Source organism: Botrytis fragariae, assembly GCF_013461495.1.
Source record: "Botrytis fragariae strain BVB16 chromosome Unknown tig00000101, whole genome shotgun sequence".
NCBI classification, from domain to species: Eukaryota; Fungi; Ascomycota; class Leotiomycetes; order Helotiales; family Sclerotiniaceae; genus Botrytis; species Botrytis fragariae.
Genome location: NW_023500996.1, coordinates 378788 through 401538, shown reverse-complemented (window position 1 = coordinate 401538; position 22751 = coordinate 378788). Strand labels below are relative to the sequence as shown.

Sequence of the window (22751 nt, the reverse complement as noted above, 5' to 3'; positions counted from 1 at the left end):
CGATTGTTCCCGTCCATTACTAACAATTATCCTCGAGATCTTAGTTCTTCAAATCTCCTACTCCCTCTTCACCTATGGCAATTCGACAGGGCCGGGCGGCGCTTCCATTTCGGAGATCCTGGTAGGCTTATTCGTGTAATTGACAGGTTTATTCGCATAGTTCGGAGGACCAGGTAGGGAGGTTTGTGTCTTATCACTAATACCCGACCATCTCTGATCTTGTGCCCCGTAACTCTTTCTATCATGATGCATCTGATATAACTGCTGTTGCTGTTGCTGCTGCTGTAATTGAAGCGGTGTGTACGGGTTTAACGCCGGATGGCCCTTCGTACCTGCCTCGGCCCATTTCTCGGGATTGTAAGGAGTTAATGGAGGACTTGTCGGAACACTCAACCCGCTATATGCACTTCCTCTCCTACCAACGCTACCCCCCGAAGCCATTCCGGGGCTCCTCAAGGGCGGACTCAAGGGCGGCGTCATCGTATCACCATCTCTCTCATATCCACTTGCGCTTCCAACCGTTAATCTCCTATTCCTCTCGTGCGCCTCTTGCAATTGCGCTTTCACTACTAATCTAGCCACCAGCGCTTTTAAACATTCCTGTAAGGTTTTCCGCACGAATCTGGTCATCAGAATGTTGCATTTCATCTCCACATCTTCTCGGATGTACAGTCCCTCCACCGGCGCATTAATGCCGATTTCTCTCGGAACGGCTGGTTCTCCTGGCATGTTTCCTTGGATCGTCCATTTTTCCTTGATATCTAAGCCCATGGGCGCATAGCAATGTGTTTGTAGTCCATTTGCCAAATCGTGGAAACAGGCGTTGAAGGATACGGTGCCGGTATAGAGATTGCCGGGTAGATAGGCTATTTTGTCGGTAATGCGATACCATTGACAGTGGTATTCTTCGGGGGTGGCAGAGGAAGGGGGCTTGGTGGGTGTGCGTTCGGCGTGGGATGGATTGAGATCAATCATTTCGAGATGATCGTGCAGGGTGTCGAGGACCGTTTGGCGGGATACATTGGGAGGGAGAGGTGTAATCGTTGTGAATATTGTTTTAGCCATGTTTGCGTCGATAGTAAAATGAAGATTGAGATGGTAAATTACTAGACTTCCTTGATATCTTAGATAGAGATAGAGAGCAATGCTTCGAGAGAGGCGCAGTAGGAACAAGAAGTATATATCCACCCAGCTTCTGGCTTACTACTAGACCATATTGGTATCACTATGGATATATATCATCCAGAATTAAGATAAGGTGTAATTGGCCCATCTTGACCACAGCTGAAAATGATTAATCAATTTTGCCCGCTGATTTGTACAAGGTGGAAGACTCGTAATGTAAGACTTTAGGTCCATGCGGATCTATGACTTTTGGGATGCCAGGCTAAGTTTTAGCCTATAATGGAGTGCTACTACCTTACTACCGAGAAATAGTTACCGTCTCCCCTGTAATGTTTTTATTGGTACCGATAATATGGAATATGGTATGCACAGAGTATGAGTGCAAAGTTGCAGCTGCCTTAATATGATTGATGGCTTTTGGGGAGGTACAGTCAGTCATATTAGCAGGTGAGTGGAATGGCCATCTGCAACATGTATGATATAATTCTTACCAAGATCTTTAATGCTACCCAAAATTCAAAGTTTAGAGGAGGTAGAGACTAGACAAATATTCGTTCCCTTGATCCTCGTCTCTAGAAACGGAAGACGCCTCTTCCATCAAAAAGAGCATCTAAATTTCCTTGACTGATGCGTCGTACTACGTACATACATACAACACAGGCCTCTTTTCATGCCTTTTCTTTTTTCTCAAAGCAGGATTCAGTTAACAATATTCTTTCGAAAAGGGTTCGAAAAAAGAAATGTTAATTGATTAAAGCTTGTCAAAAGCTGGGCATCTATTTATTCGCATTGAGATGAATGAAAAACTAATCCCAAAAAATCATTTGTATAGCTAATTTTATATGATCGCTAACCAAGCAACATCTAATAAGAAAATGATGAGATTCTTTTGGAGAAAAGCAAAATACAAGCCGGCTTGTCTCCTCCCAAAAAAATCCAAAGATTTCTCAACAGAGCAACCTTTTCTCGTACTTCGGAAAAGGGCATCTAATACTACCTATCATGACCTCTTGTCAAACAATTCTGCACCTAACGTATCCAACCCCAAATGATTCGCGGAGTTCCGTTGGCTCGTAAGATCTCACAATTATTTTCATTCATCCAATCATAATACCCAACATGTCATTACGCATATCTTACCGCCACACACAAACAAATGATGTGCAGACGATAGCACGATTTGCTTCTTGGTACCGATGTCTTTTCCCAAAGCCTTGGTCCTGTTCTATATGTGCTGTGCTGTGCTGTGCTGTGTTGTAGTACGTGGTACACATTACGTTTACCCTGCCTCGCTTGGCGATGGAAATTCCAAATCATTGGGGGTCCAATGAGTGCCGATGCCATATTTGGCGAATGAATCATTCTTGTTTGGTGAGATTGACGTTGATGAGTCCAGTAAATTTTTGTTTTGTTGTAATTGGGTAAATGTATATTACCGGTTCGGATATGGTGTCGCAACTAAGCACATAGGACGGGTCGAAGAGTTTTTGATCCGCGAAGCTAATAGTTCGGAAGATTAGGCTTGACGGGTTGAATGGCGGGGTGGGCGATGGGCGGAGCTAGCCAGGCCCAGGTAAGAAGTCAACAGCGACTCGAAGATATGTTAGGCCTTTTATTCTTTCACTCATAAGATGCAGGAAACATGATGGGTAATGTATAAAATCCAAATAATTGTATATTCATTAAGTCTTATTGACGATTATTGCATCCCAAAACAAGAAAACAAACATTAACCGATCGATCCCATGCCGACAGAAGAGAACCTCCCAACCATGAGAACTAATTTTGTCCGCTTTATTACGTGCCCTTTCATGCTACCAGAGAAACCCCGCCTTTTTTCCTTTAACCGAATGATCCCATATCCTCCCTCGCCGAACCTCTGTGCTGTTGATTCAACACCAAATCTCGAAAGTTTTGGTGCAGTATCTTCCGCCTTCCACTTTGGGTACCTATGTCGAAACAACCATTCTTCATCTCATCCCAGTTTTTATGATTCCTATCATGACCATAGTCTCCATTATTTCCGATTTTCAACAGGCATTCTGCACATCGATCAACTCCTCCCGTCTATGTACTGCTACCCTATTTATCTCTATTTTATATTAGTTTAACCTTGATACTCCAAATCTCTCTTCGACGCAACCAACTTGTTCTTTTTCCAAATGCACATGTTGATGATGCCACTGAAGAAAAACAGCACACAAAGTGCCATGCTGAATCCCCAGATGGCTTTCATTTCGTAACATGCCGTCTTCGATGCACCGACCCAAAAGTAGTAATTGGCCTTGGAAAAATTCCCCACAGCTGATTCAACGAATGCCGAAGTCACTCCAACATTGGGAAGGGCAGGGCATTCTAGGTAAGACAGGGGCGTTCCAACTTTCACAGAAACCACAATGAGAGCAATAAGAGCCGCTGCATCGAATGCAGTAGCCAAGAGGAAGCTGAGTTGGAGCTCAAGATAGAGAAGATAGCCTATAAGAAGGAACACAACCACAATAACAACCTGGCAGAAATTAGTAAGAGTTGAGAAGAAATCTGGGAATGAGGATGACATACAATACTGAGAGTTGCAATGATAACTGAAGGTGGCGCTGTGTCGACCGAATTGATCTCTGCGATGAAATTTGCAGACATACCAAGGATGCAAATCAGGCAAATGGCTTGTAAAGCCCGAGTGATGGTAAAGGCGAAACCGAAAGAGCCATAATCTTGACCTTTGGGTGAAAACATTGTGCTGGACGAGAGTATCCGAGAACGGATTGAAGACGATAAAATAATGATCGAGGGACTTTTCAGTAGATAAGTCGGTAGACAAGTGTTAAATGGCAGAGTAAACGGAATCTGCGTTTTTGATAATAGTTGAAGAGAGAATATGTTATTTGGCCTTGGAGGTGGCTCGAATTGGCGAAGAAGTGAAAGTTTTAGGCTGATCTAGCAGCAAAAGAGTGATATGATTGTTGTAAAGAGAATGTCCCAAAGTCTGATTCTAGCCAAAGAAAAGAAGTGAGAGGGAAAGAGGTATTTTGTAGTAGATGAAAAGACTGGTTGTTGAGATGATGATGGAAGCAAACAACTGAGGAAATACAGATCTTAAATATTCATACTTACACATTCTTACTGTCAACTCCAAGAGCCCAGAACTTTTGTACCATCGATCTAGATTTCCAAATTATGCTCTGTAGATCATACCATGACTCTATAAATTCATGAGACGGCCAAGTGTAGTAGCATGCGCTGAGTTTGCCAATAGGAAACAGTCCGCTTGACATAGCCGTTTGTAAGGTTGGTAGTCTCTGAAGCGACCATATTTAAGATTGAATCATTGACGACCAGTCATTGAAGTCTTGGTATATGAGCCGCAAAGAAGAAACGCGCCATCAAGCTAAGATTTAAGGTATTGTGTAGCATAGTAGCATCATTGGATGAGAGACACTTGTCTGGTGCGAATAAGCGCTTCACCTGGGTCCGGGGTTTGCAAGCATTTTAAACCATGACCTTGAAACGCGGCAATTGAACCTGTAAGTGAGCAAAGAAGCAACAAGGGATTTTAAGCGTCAATCACATCCATGGGACAATACGTTTCGTTCGATATGACTTGCTTACATAGCCACGATTATCGCAGAGGTTGCTTCTCGTGCGACATTCGAGAAGTAACACAAATGTTCAGAAAAGGTCTTTGTGGCACGGACCCAGCGATGCGCTAAGTAGCTCGTAGCACGTGAGTTCCGCTAAGGAGACAATGAAAATTACATGCCGGCCTGTAGTTATTTTTAAGCCCTGTAAGTTCCTGTAGATTACAGGCCTTGTAGCCCTGAACTTTTACTGAGCACACCACCTCGTCTACTATTTTGTTCGACAATATGACAACAATTTATTGCAACTATCTTCATACCTAGGAATGATTCATACCTTCAATCTGACTCACAACGATTTCTGTAGTTTTGGAGCAAAACAAACACCACTGTCAATCCGGTATTATTGCTCAGATGTCTCCAGTTCAGTTCCAAATTATGTCAGATCTCCATTTGGAGACTCCAAGCGCGAGACCATCATATCAGCACTTCAAAATTCAACCAGAATGTAAATATTTGGCTCTTCTGGGCGACATTGGAAAAGTCCTAGATTATGAGCTTCTTGCTTTTCTCGAAGACCAATTGAGGGCATTCGAGATTGTTTTCTTCGTTCAAGGAAACCATGAAGCATATGGAATGAAAGTGAAGGCAGCCCTTGCAACTATGCTGAGGTTTCAACGTACAATGGATGAATATCGTGAGGAGGGAGTGGAAATAGGCCGTTTTGTATTTCTCAACCGAACGAGATTTGATATCACGGATAGCTTGACCGTTCTAGGTTGCACCCTTTTCTCTCACATTTCCGACGAACAACGTCAATCTGTATCGCTTTTCTGCTCCGATTTCTCAGAGACATTGGAGTGGGATATTGATGCTCATAACGCTTCTCATCGGGAAGATCTTACCTGGTTGAATGCTCAAGTGGAGCAGATAATACGAGATGAGCCTCAACGAAAGATTATGGTCTTCACACACTTCAGCCCGACGATGCTTGAGGCCGCCAATGATCCTACGAAGCTTGAAGATTGCAATCAAGTCAGGTCTGCATTTGTCACAGATCTCTCTGACCAGGTATGTTGGACGAGCTCAAGTGTCAGGCTCTGGGCGTTTGGGCACACGCACTACAACTGCGATTTTGAAGAAATAGGAACCGGGAAAAGAATTGTGGCAAATCAGAAGGGTTACAAAAGAAGTGAAGTGGATACTTTCGATGTGGCGAAGGTGATTGAAATTGAAACTATTGAATTTTTGTAGCGGAATATGTTACCATTCGTCCTCCAGACGAGACCCTAGAGACTTTATCGTAATGATGCGAGCGGAAAATTGTGGAATTGATAACAGGGCAAACAATACGACTGAGCTAATTCATAGTTGTGATATTTGAAAGATAAAAAAGTGAGCAAAACCTGTTCCATCAATTGTCTGGGTTGGCACGAGAAGGTCACAACCACTCGACAGTTTTGAGCCATACAAGACTGGCCGATGGGCAGCAAGTTAAGACTTTGAGACAAAAAGCTTAAGCGTCTAGACGACAGCCATGAATTTCCCATGATGCAGGCAGTGCTTGCACAAGATATCTCCAGATGTAGTAATGATGGTATGGATGACAAATTCTGTCATTGGAGAACATAAGAGCAGTCCCAAGCCATATCCTTGGGACTTTGATGCAACATAAACCATGATACCTAGCTCGAAATAATTACACATGCTCCTCACCCTTACTCTTGCTCTGAAACTGTCGTCAAATTTGTTCTAAATACCCCCTCCTCATATGGTTTTGGTACGAAAGCCCCTTCTTTGATCTCTCTGCTCCGTCTCACATGGTATGTATGTCGACTAGTGGCCGTAAAACTCTGCTTGCTGGGGCTCTCGAACGTAATGTCATAATGAACCTCACGATGCTCTGGCTTGAGCCTTTCGGCGTATGCATGAGTCTTGACAAGCTGACCATCTGAATCCTGCAAGTAATAGCAGTAACCAATCAAACAGCCAATATAAAGAGCAAAACGCAGTCGATCATCGTAGTCCTGGGCGGATATGTTGATCCAAAATTCGATCATTGAATCGAGGAAGCTGGAGAGTGGTGGGAGAAAGTCTTGCACGCTATCATCCATTTGGTAATACCATTCCTTGGCGGCGTGCAGCATTACGATAGTTGAAGAATGATTGTGAGCAAGTCGAATCGTACGCTCACTGAATTCTGGATCGTCTTCGAAACTACAGTCTGGTGTTGTTTCTTTGTATCCATTATCGAGAAGAACCTTTGCTGCCGCACAAGCGTCCTCCACCAAGAGATGAAGATCCCAAACCGCAGTTTTACTACCATGGAGAGCAAGAAGATCTTCGAGCCAGATCACGCTGGTGACATTTCTACTAGCCAATAGCTTACAGACTGCATAGCGATCTTCCTCGTAATCATTCTGATCCGAATTTCTGGGCCAAAAAGTGTGGGTTTTGATAAAGGTATTGCATCGGAGTAGAGCTAGTTTGATTTTCTCCATGACCGAAACTGAGTTGGCTTCGTGGTATCTTGATATCTTGTCATCAATCTAAAACAGGTCAGCGTCGTTTTGGGGACCTCGAAAGACGTAGTACCTGAGCTGCTCTGTCTTATGATCATATAGTTACTCGTACACACACGGCAGAAGAAATTCATTCTTGTTTAATTACTCATACGCGCCAAAGAAGGTCATTCTAAACGGTACATATATATCGTTTGGATGTCATTAGATAGTATTGTTTAGTTTCGCAAGATATGCATCATGTATTTATATATATACAGAGCATGCAGGCACTGCTCGTGAAATCAACAAATGACAAGACAACCCAGAGACCGGGCTTGGCCACCGCCTACTTATTAAGGAGATCAGTTCTGCCACCCACTTTGAGAACAAATTTATAAATTTATAAAATTTGTTAACAACCAACGGTTAGAAATGGATAATCCTGGCTTTTCGAGTGATCTTATGCATCATTTGATAATTAGATCTCCGTCTCAAGCGCTCAAGTCCCAACCCGACTATTCGGTCACCTACCTAACACCATTCGCTATGGTCAATTTCTTGGTCTTTGAAACACTGTGATAGGAGAGTACAAGGATGTTCATCAGCCAGGACGCTTAGATCTGTGATCTTGCTTGCTTATGGTCAATTGACATATGGGCTACGAATCAGGTGCTTGAACTGCTGCAACGCAACAAACTGAGCTCATTGACTTATTAGAGATGCGTTCACACCTCTGCTACAAATGCGACCCATGGCGGCTACAGAAAACATGTATCACGGATTTAGAATTTCGCGATCGGATTCTGAACGAATAGACATAGAAACACATTTAGCAGGGAAATTGTTATATATACACCCTCAAGCTTTGTATTCTCCAGTGAGATATCCTCTGCTTCAAAGTTGCTGGCAGCTTCCTATACAGTTTATATTTCGTTTTATTGGAGCTTCTCCCGATCTTTGTACCGTTTACATTGCGTTTCTGCCTGTTATATTTTTGTGTGGTTATATCTCTGTGTTTTCCAAGCTGAGCATGGGTAATTGCAGTTCAAAGGGAGCATCTGGAAGTCTGGAACCAGCAAAGCCAGTCTCAATTCCATTGCACAATTCTACTGCACAGCCTGCTGGAAATGTCCATCACGCACAGCATTCACAGGGAGCCCGCCCTCCACAAAGTCCCCACCGAACTGAAAAGCCAATGTCGCTGAAAATAAGGACCGAGGTCCTAAATGCTACACAGAAAGCATTTGGAAGCCTCAAGTATGGCGTGATCGGCGGTACCGCTTTAGCTCAGTATGGTAATAGGCGTACTACGTCAGATGTGGATGTTATGGTCCCAGAAGATGTAATTGACATCATCGAAGATCACTTGATCAAGCATGGAATGGTTCGAACAGCAGGAAAAGGAATAGGGTAAGTCCATCAACCAGATCATTCTTCACATTCGCTATCTATCTACACCCCCCTACCTTCTGTTAAACTCTGTAATTTGCATCTGAATTTTGGCCATCTTGCATTTCTAATGATGGTATCTAGATACATTGCTTCTGATGGAAATTGCTATGGAATTGACATCACCTCAGACAAGGCGCTCAGTCAGAAATTTCAGGCGCCACAAACCCAATTCCGAATTATGCCATTAGGTTTCCTTTTGAACTCGAAAGCATATTCCTTTCTATCGCGGGTTGGCCCAGACAAGCAGCAGAAAATGGCCAATGATGCACAAGATATTCTTTTCCTCCTGGGGTATATAAAGAAAAACAACTATAAGCTAGATGAGCGACACTGTCGATGGGTAGTCGATCATGATTTCTGGACTTTATTTTGCGGAACTTACAATTCTGCGGAGCGAGATTTTCATGCGCTTGGGTTGCAGAGAGATCAAACACCTAGCTCGAGCAACCGCGGATCAAGGCATTCTAGCATGGAGATAATGCGCCGCAGAAGTCAAAGTAGCGGCACCTGGTAAAATAATGGTGGTTGGTTTGCTCTACTTGTTTGGGTCACTTCTGTTCTTTTCGCTTGCAGATCAATAGAGTTGTAGCTATTTTTGCCTTGTCTCTAGATGGGGCTATTTTGTTTTTATTCTGTACAAGTCACTTGATAATCCAAGCCCAACGAGAGTCAAGTAATGGAATAAGTGACGTAAAGTTAACTTCATGATGCTAGGGTAATGCACGTCTGCTGTGTAGCGCGGTTTATGAGATTGCTGTTGGTCGGGCTTTAGTAGATTCATGCACCGTTGCCCTTCAACCCAAATACAAGAAGTCTCTTGAGATTGACAATCGAGCTCCTTCACTAGTTGTTGGGCTTTTTGTTTCTCGAATAGATTTTCCTTTTCAATGTTATTTCTGAAAATTCATAACGTCATTCAGCACAAAAACCTTCAAATAGACATTTCTAATCGTGCCTACTATTGATCGACCCTTTCTTTGTCTTGTCGACTTTCAAAGCCCCATGTCATTGAGATGGGCCCACTTCTATTGCATTATCAGCATGAGTTCTTGATTCTGAAATGAATCATATTACCTCTCATTCATCCTCGCAATCGAGTCTTCGCTTTCTCGATGGTTTTTCGTGGACAGGAGAGCCAGAGGGAATAGAAGAGGTAGAAAAAGGGACACTAATGGCTTGTTTTCCCATTGATGCGCTTAGACCCTTTACTAGCCATCCAATTTGATGCAGACAGTCTTGTACAGCATCGTGTTTTTGCCCTCGACGGTCTAGATCTGCTTCCTTGCGGAAATTTCGTTTCGTTATTTTGTTGGCCGTATAGTTGGCTATTATTGCGCACTTATGCTGCCAGAATAATACAGGCTGCATCAATTCGCAAGTTTCATATGCGAAATAAAGCCATTGATAACGTCCACCACTCTCTATTATTGTCTCGTACTTAGACTCTTTACAGCTTTTAATCCAGGCTATAAATGCTTGTAATGCCTCTTTGAAAGTCACAGTGCTCTCTTGGCTCTTCTTGAGTACCTGGGGACTGTTTATTTCAACCCACTGTGTCGTAACATGATCTTGAACTAGCCCATGGTCAAGACAACATTGTAAACTTGGGTATACTTAAAAGTGTGATTTCTCTTCTGTCTCAATATCGAAAAGAAAATGGCACCGATCTGGGTAATGGCTGGTTTGATCAGTTTAGGGTGACCGGCAAGTTCGCAATCAACCATGATATGTACATCAAGTTCTTCAGGCAGCATGTTTGATAATTATCCCAGAGAGAATTATTGAACAGTGTGTAATTCCAAGTCGGCAGGAGGACCTTGTAGAAGAATTCACTAAATTCCATTCATCGACAGCTACCTTTAAGCACTTTGTCTTTCATTATGCCCCTGTGCAAGAGCAGTCAGGAGATGCAGCGTAGTATTCATGCATGCACATATGATTCACTTATCTCTCGGCACCATTGTATATAATGGAGAGAGTTATTTGGCATTGGACACGAAGTACGACTTTTATTCATTGAAATACGCATCAATCCTTTTTAAGGCACAGAGTGCAGGGCACTTGCGTATAAGCCCAAGGGTCTTTTGCTGTCAGCCCGAGCTATTCGTTTACCAGCATAAGAATTTCGGTTTGTCGAAGCTGTGAATGAAGAGGTATCTTGTATATGCATTCATGAAGCCACTTTCTAGTTCGCACATGATCATGCCATGAATTACTTTTTTATCTCAATCCGACGTCGGCTCTATAATACCCTGATCAAACTGATCAGATATGCTGCCCGATACAGCAGTTCCATAGAATTGCTCCACTCAATTAAATGAGATTGAATACTTACCCAAGGATAGTAGGTGGACTAGAAAATGATTTGTCAAATTGATAGAAATCTTATATGTAAGATCAACACAGCATTCTATCTATATTCTCAGACGAGTGACGGATAACATGAATCGTAATCTATGGACGAATACTCATAAATGGCTTTATATTCTCATCATAGCTCTATTCTAACCTATGGGTCTAGCCGCGGTAGTTGAAGACTAGCGTCTAACTATTATACATCATCAAACTCCTCTTTCCCCCGTGTAATTTCGGTTATTTTTCCGATTCCCATGAATGAAATCAATATTACGCCTCAGGTTTCCTTCTCCCAAATCACAATCACCGTAATTTATGTCGAAGTCGTCATACTGCAATCCTACTGGCTTTTGCGCAATACTCGTTCTATCCTTTGAATTCTTTGGAGGAGGCAGCTTCTTCATCTCGAAAGATTGAGTGTCATATAGACTATTATCAATCCCATCGTTTCCTTCGTGAAAACCAGAAGAGTCTTGACTATTTTGAGCCTGGTAGGAAGCTTGAGTCTGGCCAAGTTTTCTCGTTTTTCTCTTATTTCGAAGCCAGTCTATGAGACGGAAAAGGATGAGGTTGAAGAGCAGTGTACACCAGAAAAAGTGGGCGAGGATCATGTAGAGGAATCCGTGTTTTACACTGATATCGAGGTTGAATTTGGTGAAGTCGAAGTCATGTTTGAGGATGTGGACGACACGGTAGATGAGGAAAGTTTGAAGGACTGCAGGTGCGAGGAGAGTGAATGTGAAGAACTGTAATAGTGGTGTTAGGCGTAATTACTTAGCAAGGAGCATGGAGGTTGCATAGAGAGAGAAGTAGACTTACGCAGAGAACAAGCCTGAAGGTTCGCTTCCAGGGCGTCAAGGTACTAATGAACCACCAGATAAATACAACTGCAACAATAGGCAGTAGAATGACATCGAGAATGTATAGGCAGAAAGATATGTAACCATAGTGTTTGAAGAGAGTCTGAATCTCCGCGGTGGGACCTGAGATATTCTTTTCAGAAAGTGGAAGTATGATGGTAGAACTAAGGGCGGGTAGTATGAGGTCATGTAATGCTAACAGATATGCGTTAATCAATTTGGGTCGATATAAACAGGAGAAAATGAACAGATATCAAAACATAATATACCTTGCTTTGAGTGATGACAGCCGTTTGTTATCTGAAACTTCTCCTCGGCTACCACAGTAAGACCAGTGACACAATAATGCAAGAGATATATATTATAATCCACAATCTCCTCCACTCTTGTAACATTCCCTCCTTTCGTAGCATGATTAACCACCGTTTCCTTTGTCGTTAATGTGAGGAGTTGCAAATGTGAATGATGCGAAAGCACAGCGATGAGAAAAAAAACAAGACCGAGAGCGATAAAAGCAAAGACCAAAAGAGAGAGAACGTATGTAATATACTTCTTAGCTTGAGCCTTGAGTATAGTCCAGAATCCACAGAAACAACCTCGTGCGTAGCCTTTAGCTCCTTTTTGGAACTGGCCACGGTTATTGTGTATATTTGATGCGTCTTTTGGTAGATCTATGCCGAAGCTTTGAGCTGTTTTGTTAACTTCCTGAAATTTACCATGAGCCTCCCGGACTCCTTTGAGAATTTCTTGTCCTTTGCCGTGATATTCACGCCCTTGCTTGATGGCTTTCCTGCCTGCTTGAAGGGCTTCGAAAGCTTTACCGGCGGTTCCCATGATGCGATTTGTTGTGTTTCCTTATTGTTTCAGACCTGTTAATCAAATGTAGTGTTATGCATCAAGGAGAAAATTAGTTGCACAATATCAAAATCATTATATAACTCGGAGCGTGAATCATCTCTTTTGTAATTTGGTTTATGTGGAGTCAAAACACACAATATTCACGCTTTCTTGTCTTGGGGCACATGAGCCTTAACCTCAATTTCCACTTTCATATCCTCCCTTGCGAGTCTCGAGATCCCAAGATAAGTCCAAACTGGCTGATGATCCGGACAGTACCTTTTCAAGCACCTTACCATCGTCTCCAACGACTTTTCGTCCGCCGGCACATGATATGATCTAATGGAAAACACATCTTCCCAGCCCTTTGAACCGGCCACTTTGAGTGTTCGCTCGATATTATCAAATGCCTGTTCAATCTGAAGAACTATATCGGGGCTTATGGCTTCAGTTGTGCGGTCCCATCCACCTATACTCTATGAGTCAGTAAAACAAGAAGAGCGAAAATGGAGCTTGAGAATAGCTGGTGAATGACGAGCACACACCTTGACCGGAACATTCAATAACATCTCCAACTCTAACAGCCTGGCTATACCACAGGTCCTGTTTGGCTCTTTGTCCGTAGCCCTCATAATTGGTGTAAGTTAAATGAGCCATGGTTATTGTATGGCGATATTTGAATGAGATGTATTCAAATTTACTCGGGGTAATTCATTCGTTTGTAAAATAGTGTTTGTGAATCGAAGTAATGTTCTGAGGGATGAGTTATGATCACAAAACGATATATCCACCGCGTGTGCTGTCAGTGACACACTTATTATACTGGTTTCTTGAGTATTATAAATCTGAAATTACCAATCAACGTTCCAGAACTTCTTGACTTCTTACCCCACTCGAAAGGCGTCCCCAGGATTTGAATTCGGGCACTGGCTAATTGTCCCACGTGAAATGCAATTCAGTAGTGAGATGCACATTTGGCAAAACAAGGAAGGTGCGAGTTACTTTACAATAGCGAAATTACTGAGAATACAGAAAGATAGACTAACTAAATTGTCTCACAACTATTTGTTTCATGGTCAAATGGCACATGACGATACGTGCTAGAAAGGTGTATTAGATCCAGATTAGAATCGCTCTAGCAAGCCCTATGATAAATTCCCATCGTCTCTTGGACCCAGTGTATGACAATGAATAGTCTCTATGAGATGAGATTCGTACCAACAACTCATATGTAACTCTTCTCCTCGAGGAGGAATGTCTTAATTCCGGCGAAGGACAGGTATCTGTGAGAATTTTATCAACTGTCGATGCTGATCTGCTTGGTTCGCCAGAAGTTCGCTGCTAGTCTAAACCCATTCTGGAACGATTGTCATCCAATACAGTCCTGGGTCGTTTCACTGAAGATTCGAAAATCGGTCCAGCAGGAACTGGAGTAATAGCAGAGCCTTGCAGTCCTCGAAATGCGTCGCGACACTTGGTCAGGTAGAGTATCTGATGCTTGCAGTCATCGATAGCATTGTGATTTTTACCGACGAAAGATTTGTCCACTTCACGTCGGATATTTCTTCCGGTAATTGAGAAAGCCGCTTCGCAGTAAGTTCGAACACAGAAATCGTTATAGTGCATCCATGGCTTTCTCAAATCCGCTGCTTTGCAGGCACTTTCCATCCACCGGCAATCCTGTGTGTTACCATATGCCCAGATCATTACTTGGAGGTCGGTTGGGTCGAGTACCCGGGATGTTTTTCTCAAGCCACTGAAGTGTATCCGAATCAGTGATTAAGCCGGATTCAATACAAGATTCTAAGTTGATGTCTATGGAGAAAGTCTTCAAGACCTTGCCGGTTTCGATATGAAAATGAATAGCGCCGGTCTGGATGATCGCAGGATTATGTTTCAATGGGTGTGCGGCTATCTCAAGATCCAGCATGGTATGAGTTCGTACATCTTTGGTCGACATGACTGCGATATAGGTTGGATTTATGAGAGCGTACTGTCAAATAGTATAGGCACAAAAGTTTGATACTATCCAAAAATCAACAAAACAACGAGGTGATGTGTCGGAAAGCAAACTTTATCAATAGAGTGATTGACTACCCACCCTACCGCACAAGCAGACTACAAACCTGCCGTCCATAAGAGACTACCATATTGAGAGAGATTCTTTGGGAGCAACACAGATTCACTACATGTAAATGAGACATCACCGACTTCCTGAAATTGAATAGACAGTATTGAATGCCTCATACTATTCATGAAGGCTGGCTGACTCCATTTCCTTGAATCTTTGCGTACAATTCAAGGAGATCATGGAATACTCTCAATTGAACAATTATTGTGTTGTCTGAACTCAGGACCTACAGTAGGTATTCAGCTCCAGAGACATGTCTTGGTGTCGATGATGTTTGACGTTTGCTCTTCAACTATAAAATGTGGGGTCTCGAAGCAGTGAAGTGAAGTTTGATGGATGGTGCGATCCCGGAGGCGGTGACATGGATAATTGGATGACTCAATGGGGCAGAAAAGTATCCCCCTCACCAAACAAAACTTGAAGTTGTGAATAAACTCGAAAACTTCAATTGACATTCAAATCACAAATTAATTATTTCATCATGTCTGGAACTACTCTTCACCTACGTTCTGAGTGTAAGTAATCAATGGCATAATGCTCCGCCACCTACTAATGCGATCATCAGTGGGCAAAGCTCTTGAGCATCGATCAGCTCTTACCCCCACTACCGCCAAAGCTCTCATCGATGCTGGATACACAATCAACGTTGAGCGCAGCCCAGAGCGTATATTCGATGATGAAGAGTTTGAGAAGGTCGGTGCTACACTTGTGCCAGAAAACACATGGAGACAAGCACCAAAGGATCACATCATCATTGGGTTGAAGGAACTGCCCGTTGAAGACTGTAAGTTTCTGCTTGATTTGATATCAATGGATGCGTCTGATAGTTATCAATAAGTTCCTCTTGAGCATGTCCACGTACAATTCGCACATTGTTATAAACAACAGGGAGGCTGGGACACCGTTCTATCACGATTCCCTCGTGGAGGTGGAACTCTCTTAGACCTCGAATTCTTGACAGACGACAGAGGCAGAAGAGTTGCAGCCTTTGGATACCATGCTGGATTTGCTGGTGCAGCATTAGCACTCGAAAACTGGGCATGGCAACTCACCCACCCAGCATCCGAGCCCTTCCCAAGTGTATCAAGCTACCCCAACGAAGATGAATTGATTGTGGATGTTAAGAAGGCAATCGCAGCTGGACAAGAGAAGACTGGCAAGGCACCACGAGTTTTGGTCATCGGTGCATTAGGCAGATGTGGAAGTGGAGCAGTTGATCTCTGCTTGAGAGCTGGTGTGCCAACTGAGAATGTGTTGAAGTGGGATATGGCTGAGACTGCTAAGGGAGGGCCATTCCCAGAGATTGTTGAGAGTGACATCTTCATCAACTGCATATACCTCATGTCCAAGATTCCAAATTTCGTCGATATGCAAAGCCTCGATACCCCAAACCGCAAATTGTCAGTCGTCTGCGATGTCAGTGCTGATACCACCAACCCCAACAACCCAATTCCAATCTATACTGTTGCAACCACATTTTCAGAGCCAACTGTTCCAGTTGAGGTCAAGGGAGAACCAAGATTAAGTGTCATCAGTATTGATCACTTGCCAAGTTTATTGCCAAGAGAGGCAAGTGAGGCATTCAGCAAGGACTTATTACCAAGTTTGTTGTCTTTGAAGGATTGGAGAAACACTCCAGTCTGGGCCAAGGCGGAGAAGTTATTCCAGGAAAAGGTTGCTACTTTGCCTAAGAACGAGGCATAAAAATTTGAATACAAAAGCATCTTTTAGCATTAGCAATATGATACAATAAAAAAAATAGAACATTGACGATTGTCTAGCAATGCTGGACACACATCATGGCTACAACCCAACATGAACCCAAATCCGCAACTGCATGAAGTGTAAACTAAGGGTAGTGAATGAACGAGATGTAAATCGTCAACAGCCCTCAACATTCTAATATATTTGCTTGAGGCAATGACTCCGTTTGAGATCTTGAATTGTTTAGTTAGTTAGGTACAATGAACACGCCTGAATCAACGAGCGCAATTGGAACATCCAAACGACCTTTGACAATCAAATTTTCTAGAACATTTAAATGTTTTGAGATATTTGAATAATTCATAGATTATCCAAAGGACCTGAAAATTCAAGCAATATAGAATATTCAAATAGTTTCGAATGTTCAAATGACTGAGAATGTTTAAATGATATAAATATTCAAACACTCTAGAATGTTCAATTCAAAGGAGATATCGAATAGATCTGAAACATTGAATTTATTTCAAAGGCAATTGTGTCTATCTACAAGCTAAAATAGAGGCAAAAGAGACTGATTTAAAAACAAGCAAGAACCTCCTCCCGCATTTCCGCCTCCAAAATGTAGAGTTCAGAATCAAAAAAGTAACAAAAAAGTGCGGCACCCTTTAATCTCAGGTTTAAACTGAGTATGGAATGAAAGAATGTTCTCAAGAGAACCTTCTAATAGGAATCGAACCAATATCTCCGGAATCAAAATCCGACGTGCTAACCATTACACCATAGAAGGGATTTCGCGAATTTGTTATGGAGGAAGTGACGATCTACTTATATAAAGAGTTTGCAAAAAACTATTCCTCACCCCACATCAAATATAAGCTTTTTGAGGGGCAATCGACACGTGATAGTGGGGGATTTTATTATTACAGTGGGCGTTGAGGTGGAGTGGAGAATAGCTTTGAGGAATGGAGATGAAGGGATTTATTTCCTTTGGATTAATTAACATTTAGTTTGTATAATTAACGTATTCAATCTCGTAGCAGAATCGATGTTTTTAGGCGACGACTAGCTTTGAGACCTCGCTTGACTGCCTGCACTTTTCGTTTGTGTCTCAATCCCTCCTTCGCCTCTATTTCTGTTGTAAATAACTTACTGTAATATAGTATAGTATATGTTCAGTCTGCTTAAACATCGGAATAGTTTGTAATATTCAAATCGATTTAGACATTCTAATCATTACAAATTTCAAAATTGTATTAAAAGATTATATATTTATATTATTTCAAGTGTTCAAGTCATTTCATACATCGAGATTAATTCAATTGTACAAATCAGTTTGAAGATTTCAATCATTACAAATTTCAAAATCATACTGAACGGTTATATTCATAAACATTTGAGTCAATTCAATCATGCAAATCGGTTTGAACATTCAGGTGCCCCGCTATACAATTTGTATCTGAAAACGTTCAATTATATTGCTTTCATATGAGCCTTGAAGGACACTTCTCTGACTATGTGTGTATTCGATTATTCATGTATCTTACTCCTGAACCTATAGGTAGCCCAATATTAATATGACCTATTTATTCCCAACCCCCAACCAGCCTTTTGAGTATTTACCATGAGCCCATTGCATTCATACCGCCTATTTTTGTACTTCAAATCACAAATCAGAATCTACCCAAGCAGAGTCCAATACAAACTTCCCACCGACGTTACTCCCGCAAAAATCATCGCCTCCACTATAAAAGCCGGCGCAAGATACGACGTAATCCATCTCGCAACCGCCGCTCCCACAAAGCCCATCCAAATCACCACTGCAGTAGTACTCCACAGATTATCCCACCCTGCAAATCTCGACTTCTTCTGTTCATTCGCATTTCTCATGCTCGTTCCCCATCCTCCCTCTAAAACTGTAACAACAGACCAGAACATAATGCCCGGTAGAGGCAGTTGATAGAATAACTGAGAAAGAACGAGATATTTAATACTAGCCACATATGCTTTATTGCGCCAAAAGTTGTAACATGTACATAAAGCCACACGGAGGAGGAAATCCCAGGATTGGAATGCATGGACCGTGTAACCTGTGAAAACGTAACGAATGGTGAAGACACCAATAATCAATGGTCCGTAGAAACGACGCATAGCTGTTACAAAAAGGATGACACCGTGAATAGAGTAGATTTGCGGATATTGAAAACATTCGATATGAGTAGCACGGGCCCAACGCATTTGCTGGAGGAGCCAGCGGAGAAGTGTGGTAGGGGTATCAGTGGAGGCGAGTGCGGAGGTGTTGAAGGTTACTTTCCAATTTTGGAGGAGGAGATTGGTAGTTAGATGACGATCTTCGTTGACGACAGTTTTGACTCCAAGAGAAGTTTGCGTGTACCATGGTAGAAGAATAGACTCAAGTGCTATGAGACGAAAAGCGGCACATGGACCAGGTTGACAGTCTACAGCGTCTACGGCTCCGGTTTGTCCACGTGTAATAGCTAACCTGCAATGCGTCATTATTAGAAATCTAATCCTTTCAAATAATTGGATGAATGAAATACTTACTCAGACCAATAAGCTGCACTACCTAAAGCAGCGATCGCACTCTCCTGATCGTTATGAATGCTCAGAGCCGAGCAACTACCTCCAATTAACGGATCCGCGGACATACAACCGACTGTTTGGTACAAAGTATCCGGATAAACGATGGTATCAGAATCGCTAGTCCACAAGTATTCAATATTGTTCCCCTGTCCCAATGCCAAAGCGAAAACCATATTGGTAAACATGATATCCTTCTTGCATTTGTGAGGTTGGTAGAGACATATTGGGTGGAGGGATCTGGTCTTAGAATCGCGGGACGGTGATAGAGCATTATGTTCACGGAGGGTTGTGAGCGCTTTTTCGAATACAGTGCGGAAGGCATAGGCGTGGGCTTCGGAGAGAAGAGCGGGGGGACATCGGTGGAGTCGAACGATGTGGGTGTGGATCCCCATTTTGTAGATGATGACTTTTCGTCGTAGAGTTCGCGGGTGATGTAGTTTTGAGCAATGCGGACAGCGAGAGGACCATATGGCTCTTCAACGTGAATTTTTATAAGATCTGGGAATACCTTCAGAGGGACACTTGTTAGTCTTTCAATGTTTCTAGACCACGGCTGAGCATTCTTGGGGGCTGGGGCTGGGAATACACACTTGCTGTGCCACAGAAACCATCTCCATATCTCCATCATGATCCCCATCGATTCCAATGAGCATAATCTCTAGACCCGGGGAATTGTGATAACTCTGCAAACATCTCCTCCACAGATTTGTCTCTTCACGATATCCCACTACAGAAGCAATACACTTCGCAGCCACATCGTCTCTTGTCTGAATTCCCTTCTCTGCATCTTGTAAAGAAAGTTTCTGTTCTAATTGCTTGACTCTTTCCACGTTTTTGCTTCGATTGATCTCTGCTAGGGAGATTTGCCATATACTTTCGAAGGTAATTGGGGCAAATGTAACATATCTTCTGAAATAACGGAAAATGAAAAAGAATGTGACAATGCAAAGGATGCCGTTGAAGATTTGCCTATGCAAGGACGGTAATACAGGTACCACAGGCATGGCCCCTCTTTCGCACTTGAAGAATAGAATCCGATAGATATAGATAGCACAAACGAGTGGATGACCAAAAGAATGTATAAAACCGCTTTGAACAATGGAAAAAGTGTCACTGGAACATTTTCTACTGCGGCCCATGCAGCTAAGTCTTTATACTTACGACGATCATATTGGCTTGACCTTATCTCTCCCTACCGGGCTAATCGGTCAAGTCGCGGGACTTTAGAGCTTAGTATCTTTAGGATGACGATCAAAATAAAACAATTTCTATCGTCCACTCCGTATACGGGGAAGCAGATAGTAGGGAATGAGTGTAGGCAGGAAGGCAACAAACCTTAGTGTGCTGCGTCGAGACGGATTGGCAATTTCCGCCAGCCTCCCATGTCATTAAAACCTTTCGAGAACTTTTTGACTGCAAGGTAGCATTTGGTAGCCTTGCATATGGCCCATTATCATTGGTTTGGTCATGCATGAAGCTTAAATAAAGTATTGAATAAACTTTAACAGAGTGAGAGTGGGGTCGGACTCAATTGCTGAGTGCAAAATACCGAGAGAGAACCCATGATGTGCTCCAGGGTAAATCTTCAATTCGAATAAACCTTAACAACAACAAAAGCCCCTTTGCTTGACATAAACCGGTGGGAACGCGTAGATCAGGGCTCCCATGCCTCATGTGGGCCTTTCCAAATACTTGGCTCGTATTGTCAACATCCTTGTATCGCATTTGTTGAAACCCTCTACCATGATTCGTATCACCCATAATAAGCATTGAATGCATTAAACCCCACCGTTTCTCTGAAGATTGTTGAACTTGTCAGATCTATACATATCGCTCGTCGTATATTTTCCTATGAGAATCATGGTAGATGTTGCAGCTGAGGAATTATGCTATTTCTTAGAGGTCCACGAGGTCTTGCATTGATTTTTATCATATTGAGTTTTCTGACGCTTTATTATGGCTACTTGAGGCTTGATGTACATCCGAAGCTACACGATGGCGAGTTCGCTGTACCACCTCATGCGGAGGTTGTAGTAGAACCTATACGCTTAGCAGACGGGAAGCCTACGAAGTCTGCGGAGAAGGCGGTGTATCCATCAATATCACCCCACGCTCCGCCCAGCACTACACCTAACGTTGCATCTACGGTGCCAAGTTCAGAGCTATCAGTGTCATCATCTGACATTTTGTTAATCATCAAGACGGGTGCAAGTACGGCATGGCGTCGAATGCCTATGCAGCTGTTAACGACACTATCAAGTTTGCCAAACAGTGTGATATATTCGGATCTCCAAGAGGATCTTTCTCATGAGATCCAGACAATAGACGCTTTGCAAAACGTGAGCGATACTCTCCAGATACATGACACAATTGCGTATGACATATACCAAGATCTACATACCAAAATTCATGCGTACAGAGAGCAAGCTCAGCTTCCGGGCGACGAACCTGAACTCCCACCGGGAAATAAGCCAGGTTGGAAGTTAGACAGATACAAGTTTCTTCCCATGCTAGAGCATGCTCAGAAGAACTTTCCTGGGTTTAAATGGACTGTGTATATTGAGGACGACACTTTCGTCTTTTGGTCAAATCTTCTCCCATGGCTATCAACACTCTCAGCTGACGATGAACCGGCTTATTATGGCTCTTCCTCGGGAGAAAGTAATGCGACATTTGCGCAAGGAGGTTCAGGAATCGTATTCTCTAGGTCTTTGATGAAGTCTGTTTTCACTGGACCTAAAACCCCCACTGTGCAAGAGTATGCCAAATTCACTGCAGGTGAGTGCTGCGGTGACATGGTTCTTGGCAAAGTATTGCGCGATCATAATGTGCTTTTAAACAGAGGGAAAAATGGCCCATTGTCATTCAGACCCGAACCACCCTGGAAAACAGGATTTGAAGAGTTCTTATGGTGCAAACCAGTCTTCACGTTTCATCATTTGCACCAGAGGGATCTGGTTCAACTGGCATTATTGGAACGGCAACACAGTCAAAATAACCTTCTTTCGGTAGGTTGTCATCTCATGGATATTGTACCCTAGATAACGTTAACGAAATATGCCAGCGACCAATTATGTTTCGTGATATTTTCCTTCAAACAATATCACCTTACCTCAAAGACCGCCGTGATGATTGGGACAATTCCGCATCTCGTCACAAACTTACAGAGAATATCACCACGATTACCAATACACCTTGGGGTCCACCTGCTCCCGTTGTAGAAGATAAAGGTGCTCTTGAGCAAGCTTATACTTCACCTGAAGCGTGTCTCGCGGCGTGCGTCGCATTATCTACTTGCCGTATTTGGAAGCACGAACTCAATAACGAAAATGAGAAGAGCTGTAGTTTGGATGTAGCAGTAATTCTAGGAAGAGAAATTGAGGGACGGGCTTCATGGGATACAAGCGTGATTAATAGTGGATGGATGGTCCAAAGAATCAACGAGACGTTAATGGAGGATAAATGTGAGGTTGTTGAGTCACCTCAGGTTTGGTGATTATATTGATTGGGCTTGTGCATTGAACAATGATTGTTTTGGTCGACAATAGAATGTAAGTTTAATTGAAATTAGAGCATGCGTACTAGCAATATATTAGAGTTTGTCGTT

General features: G+C 42.7%; 12 protein-coding genes across 12 annotated transcripts; 4 read left to right on the top strand and 8 right to left on the bottom strand.

Moving 5' to 3' along the window:
• Window positions 1–72: 72 nt before the first annotated feature.
• Bfra_008758 (uncharacterized protein) lies at window positions 73–1065 on the bottom strand (the record flags this gene model as incomplete). The annotated part of the gene is made up of 1 exon (XM_037339115.1): window positions 73–1065. The coding sequence occupies one exon, from the start codon at window positions 1063–1065 to the stop codon at window positions 73–75; it is 993 nt and encodes a 330-aa protein (XP_037190681.1).
• A 2167-nt stretch (window positions 1066–3232) lies between these two features.
• Bfra_008757 (uncharacterized protein) lies at window positions 3233–3858 on the bottom strand (the record flags this gene model as incomplete). The annotated part of the gene is made up of 2 exons (XM_037339114.1): window positions 3233–3631; window positions 3685–3858. 2 exons carry the CDS (start codon window positions 3856–3858, stop codon window positions 3233–3235), a joined length of 573 nt encoding a protein of 190 aa, XP_037190680.1.
• Window positions 3859–5114: 1256 nt separating this feature from the next.
• Bfra_008756 (putative ser thr protein phosphatase superfamily protein) lies at window positions 5115–5954 on the top strand (the record flags this gene model as incomplete). Its single annotated transcript, XM_037339113.1, has 1 exon — window positions 5115–5954. One exon carries the CDS (start codon window positions 5115–5117, stop codon window positions 5952–5954), a length of 840 nt encoding a protein of 279 aa, XP_037190679.1.
• Window positions 5955–6418: 464 nt separating this feature from the next.
• Bfra_008755 (uncharacterized protein) lies at window positions 6419–7201 on the bottom strand (the record flags this gene model as incomplete). Its single annotated transcript, XM_037339112.1, has 1 exon — window positions 6419–7201. The coding sequence occupies one exon, from the start codon at window positions 7199–7201 to the stop codon at window positions 6419–6421; it is 783 nt and encodes a 260-aa protein (XP_037190678.1).
• Window positions 7202–8234: 1033 nt separating this feature from the next.
• On the top strand, window positions 8235–9170 carry Bfra_008754 (uncharacterized protein; the record flags this gene model as incomplete). The annotated part of the gene is made up of 2 exons (XM_037339111.1): window positions 8235–8614; window positions 8738–9170. 2 exons carry the CDS (start codon window positions 8235–8237, stop codon window positions 9168–9170), a joined length of 813 nt encoding a protein of 270 aa, XP_037190677.1.
• Window positions 9171–9733: 563 nt separating this feature from the next.
• Window positions 9734–10410, bottom strand: Bfra_008753 (uncharacterized protein; the record flags this gene model as incomplete). The annotated part of the gene is made up of 2 exons (XM_037339110.1): window positions 9734–10230; window positions 10320–10410. The coding sequence occupies 2 exons, from the start codon at window positions 10408–10410 to the stop codon at window positions 9734–9736; spliced, it is 588 nt and encodes a 195-aa protein (XP_037190676.1).
• An 807-nt stretch (window positions 10411–11217) lies between these two features.
• Bfra_008752 (uncharacterized protein) lies at window positions 11218–12705 on the bottom strand (the record flags this gene model as incomplete). Its single annotated transcript, XM_037339109.1, has 3 exons — window positions 11218–11757; window positions 11831–12066; window positions 12141–12705. The coding sequence occupies 3 exons, from the start codon at window positions 12703–12705 to the stop codon at window positions 11218–11220; spliced, it is 1341 nt and encodes a 446-aa protein (XP_037190675.1).
• A 164-nt stretch (window positions 12706–12869) lies between these two features.
• Bfra_008751 (putative l-psp endoribonuclease family protein) lies at window positions 12870–13365 on the bottom strand (the record flags this gene model as incomplete). Its single annotated transcript, XM_037339108.1, has 2 exons — window positions 12870–13177; window positions 13254–13365. The coding sequence occupies 2 exons, from the start codon at window positions 13363–13365 to the stop codon at window positions 12870–12872; spliced, it is 420 nt and encodes a 139-aa protein (XP_037190674.1).
• A 684-nt stretch (window positions 13366–14049) lies between these two features.
• On the bottom strand, window positions 14050–14668 carry Bfra_008750 (uncharacterized protein; the record flags this gene model as incomplete). The annotated part of the gene is made up of 2 exons (XM_037339107.1): window positions 14050–14354; window positions 14419–14668. The coding sequence occupies 2 exons, from the start codon at window positions 14666–14668 to the stop codon at window positions 14050–14052; spliced, it is 555 nt and encodes a 184-aa protein (XP_037190673.1).
• Window positions 14669–15320: 652 nt separating this feature from the next.
• Window positions 15321–16543, top strand: Bfra_008749 (putative saccharopine dehydrogenase protein; the record flags this gene model as incomplete). The annotated part of the gene is made up of 3 exons (XM_037339106.1): window positions 15321–15354; window positions 15405–15623; window positions 15678–16543. The coding sequence occupies 3 exons, from the start codon at window positions 15321–15323 to the stop codon at window positions 16541–16543; spliced, it is 1119 nt and encodes a 372-aa protein (XP_037190672.1).
• A 1677-nt stretch (window positions 16544–18220) lies between these two features.
• On the bottom strand, window positions 18221–20148 carry Bfra_008748 (putative glycosyltransferase family 2 protein; the record flags this gene model as incomplete). Its single annotated transcript, XM_037339105.1, has 4 exons — window positions 18221–19043; window positions 19106–19338; window positions 19425–19652; window positions 19735–20148. 4 exons carry the CDS (start codon window positions 20146–20148, stop codon window positions 18221–18223), a joined length of 1698 nt encoding a protein of 565 aa, XP_037190671.1.
• An 882-nt stretch (window positions 20149–21030) lies between these two features.
• Bfra_008747 (putative glycosyltransferase family 31 protein) lies at window positions 21031–22640 on the top strand (the record flags this gene model as incomplete). The annotated part of the gene is made up of 2 exons (XM_037339104.1): window positions 21031–22152; window positions 22209–22640. The coding sequence occupies 2 exons, from the start codon at window positions 21031–21033 to the stop codon at window positions 22638–22640; spliced, it is 1554 nt and encodes a 517-aa protein (XP_037190670.1).
• Between the last annotated feature and the right edge of the window lie 111 nt (window positions 22641–22751).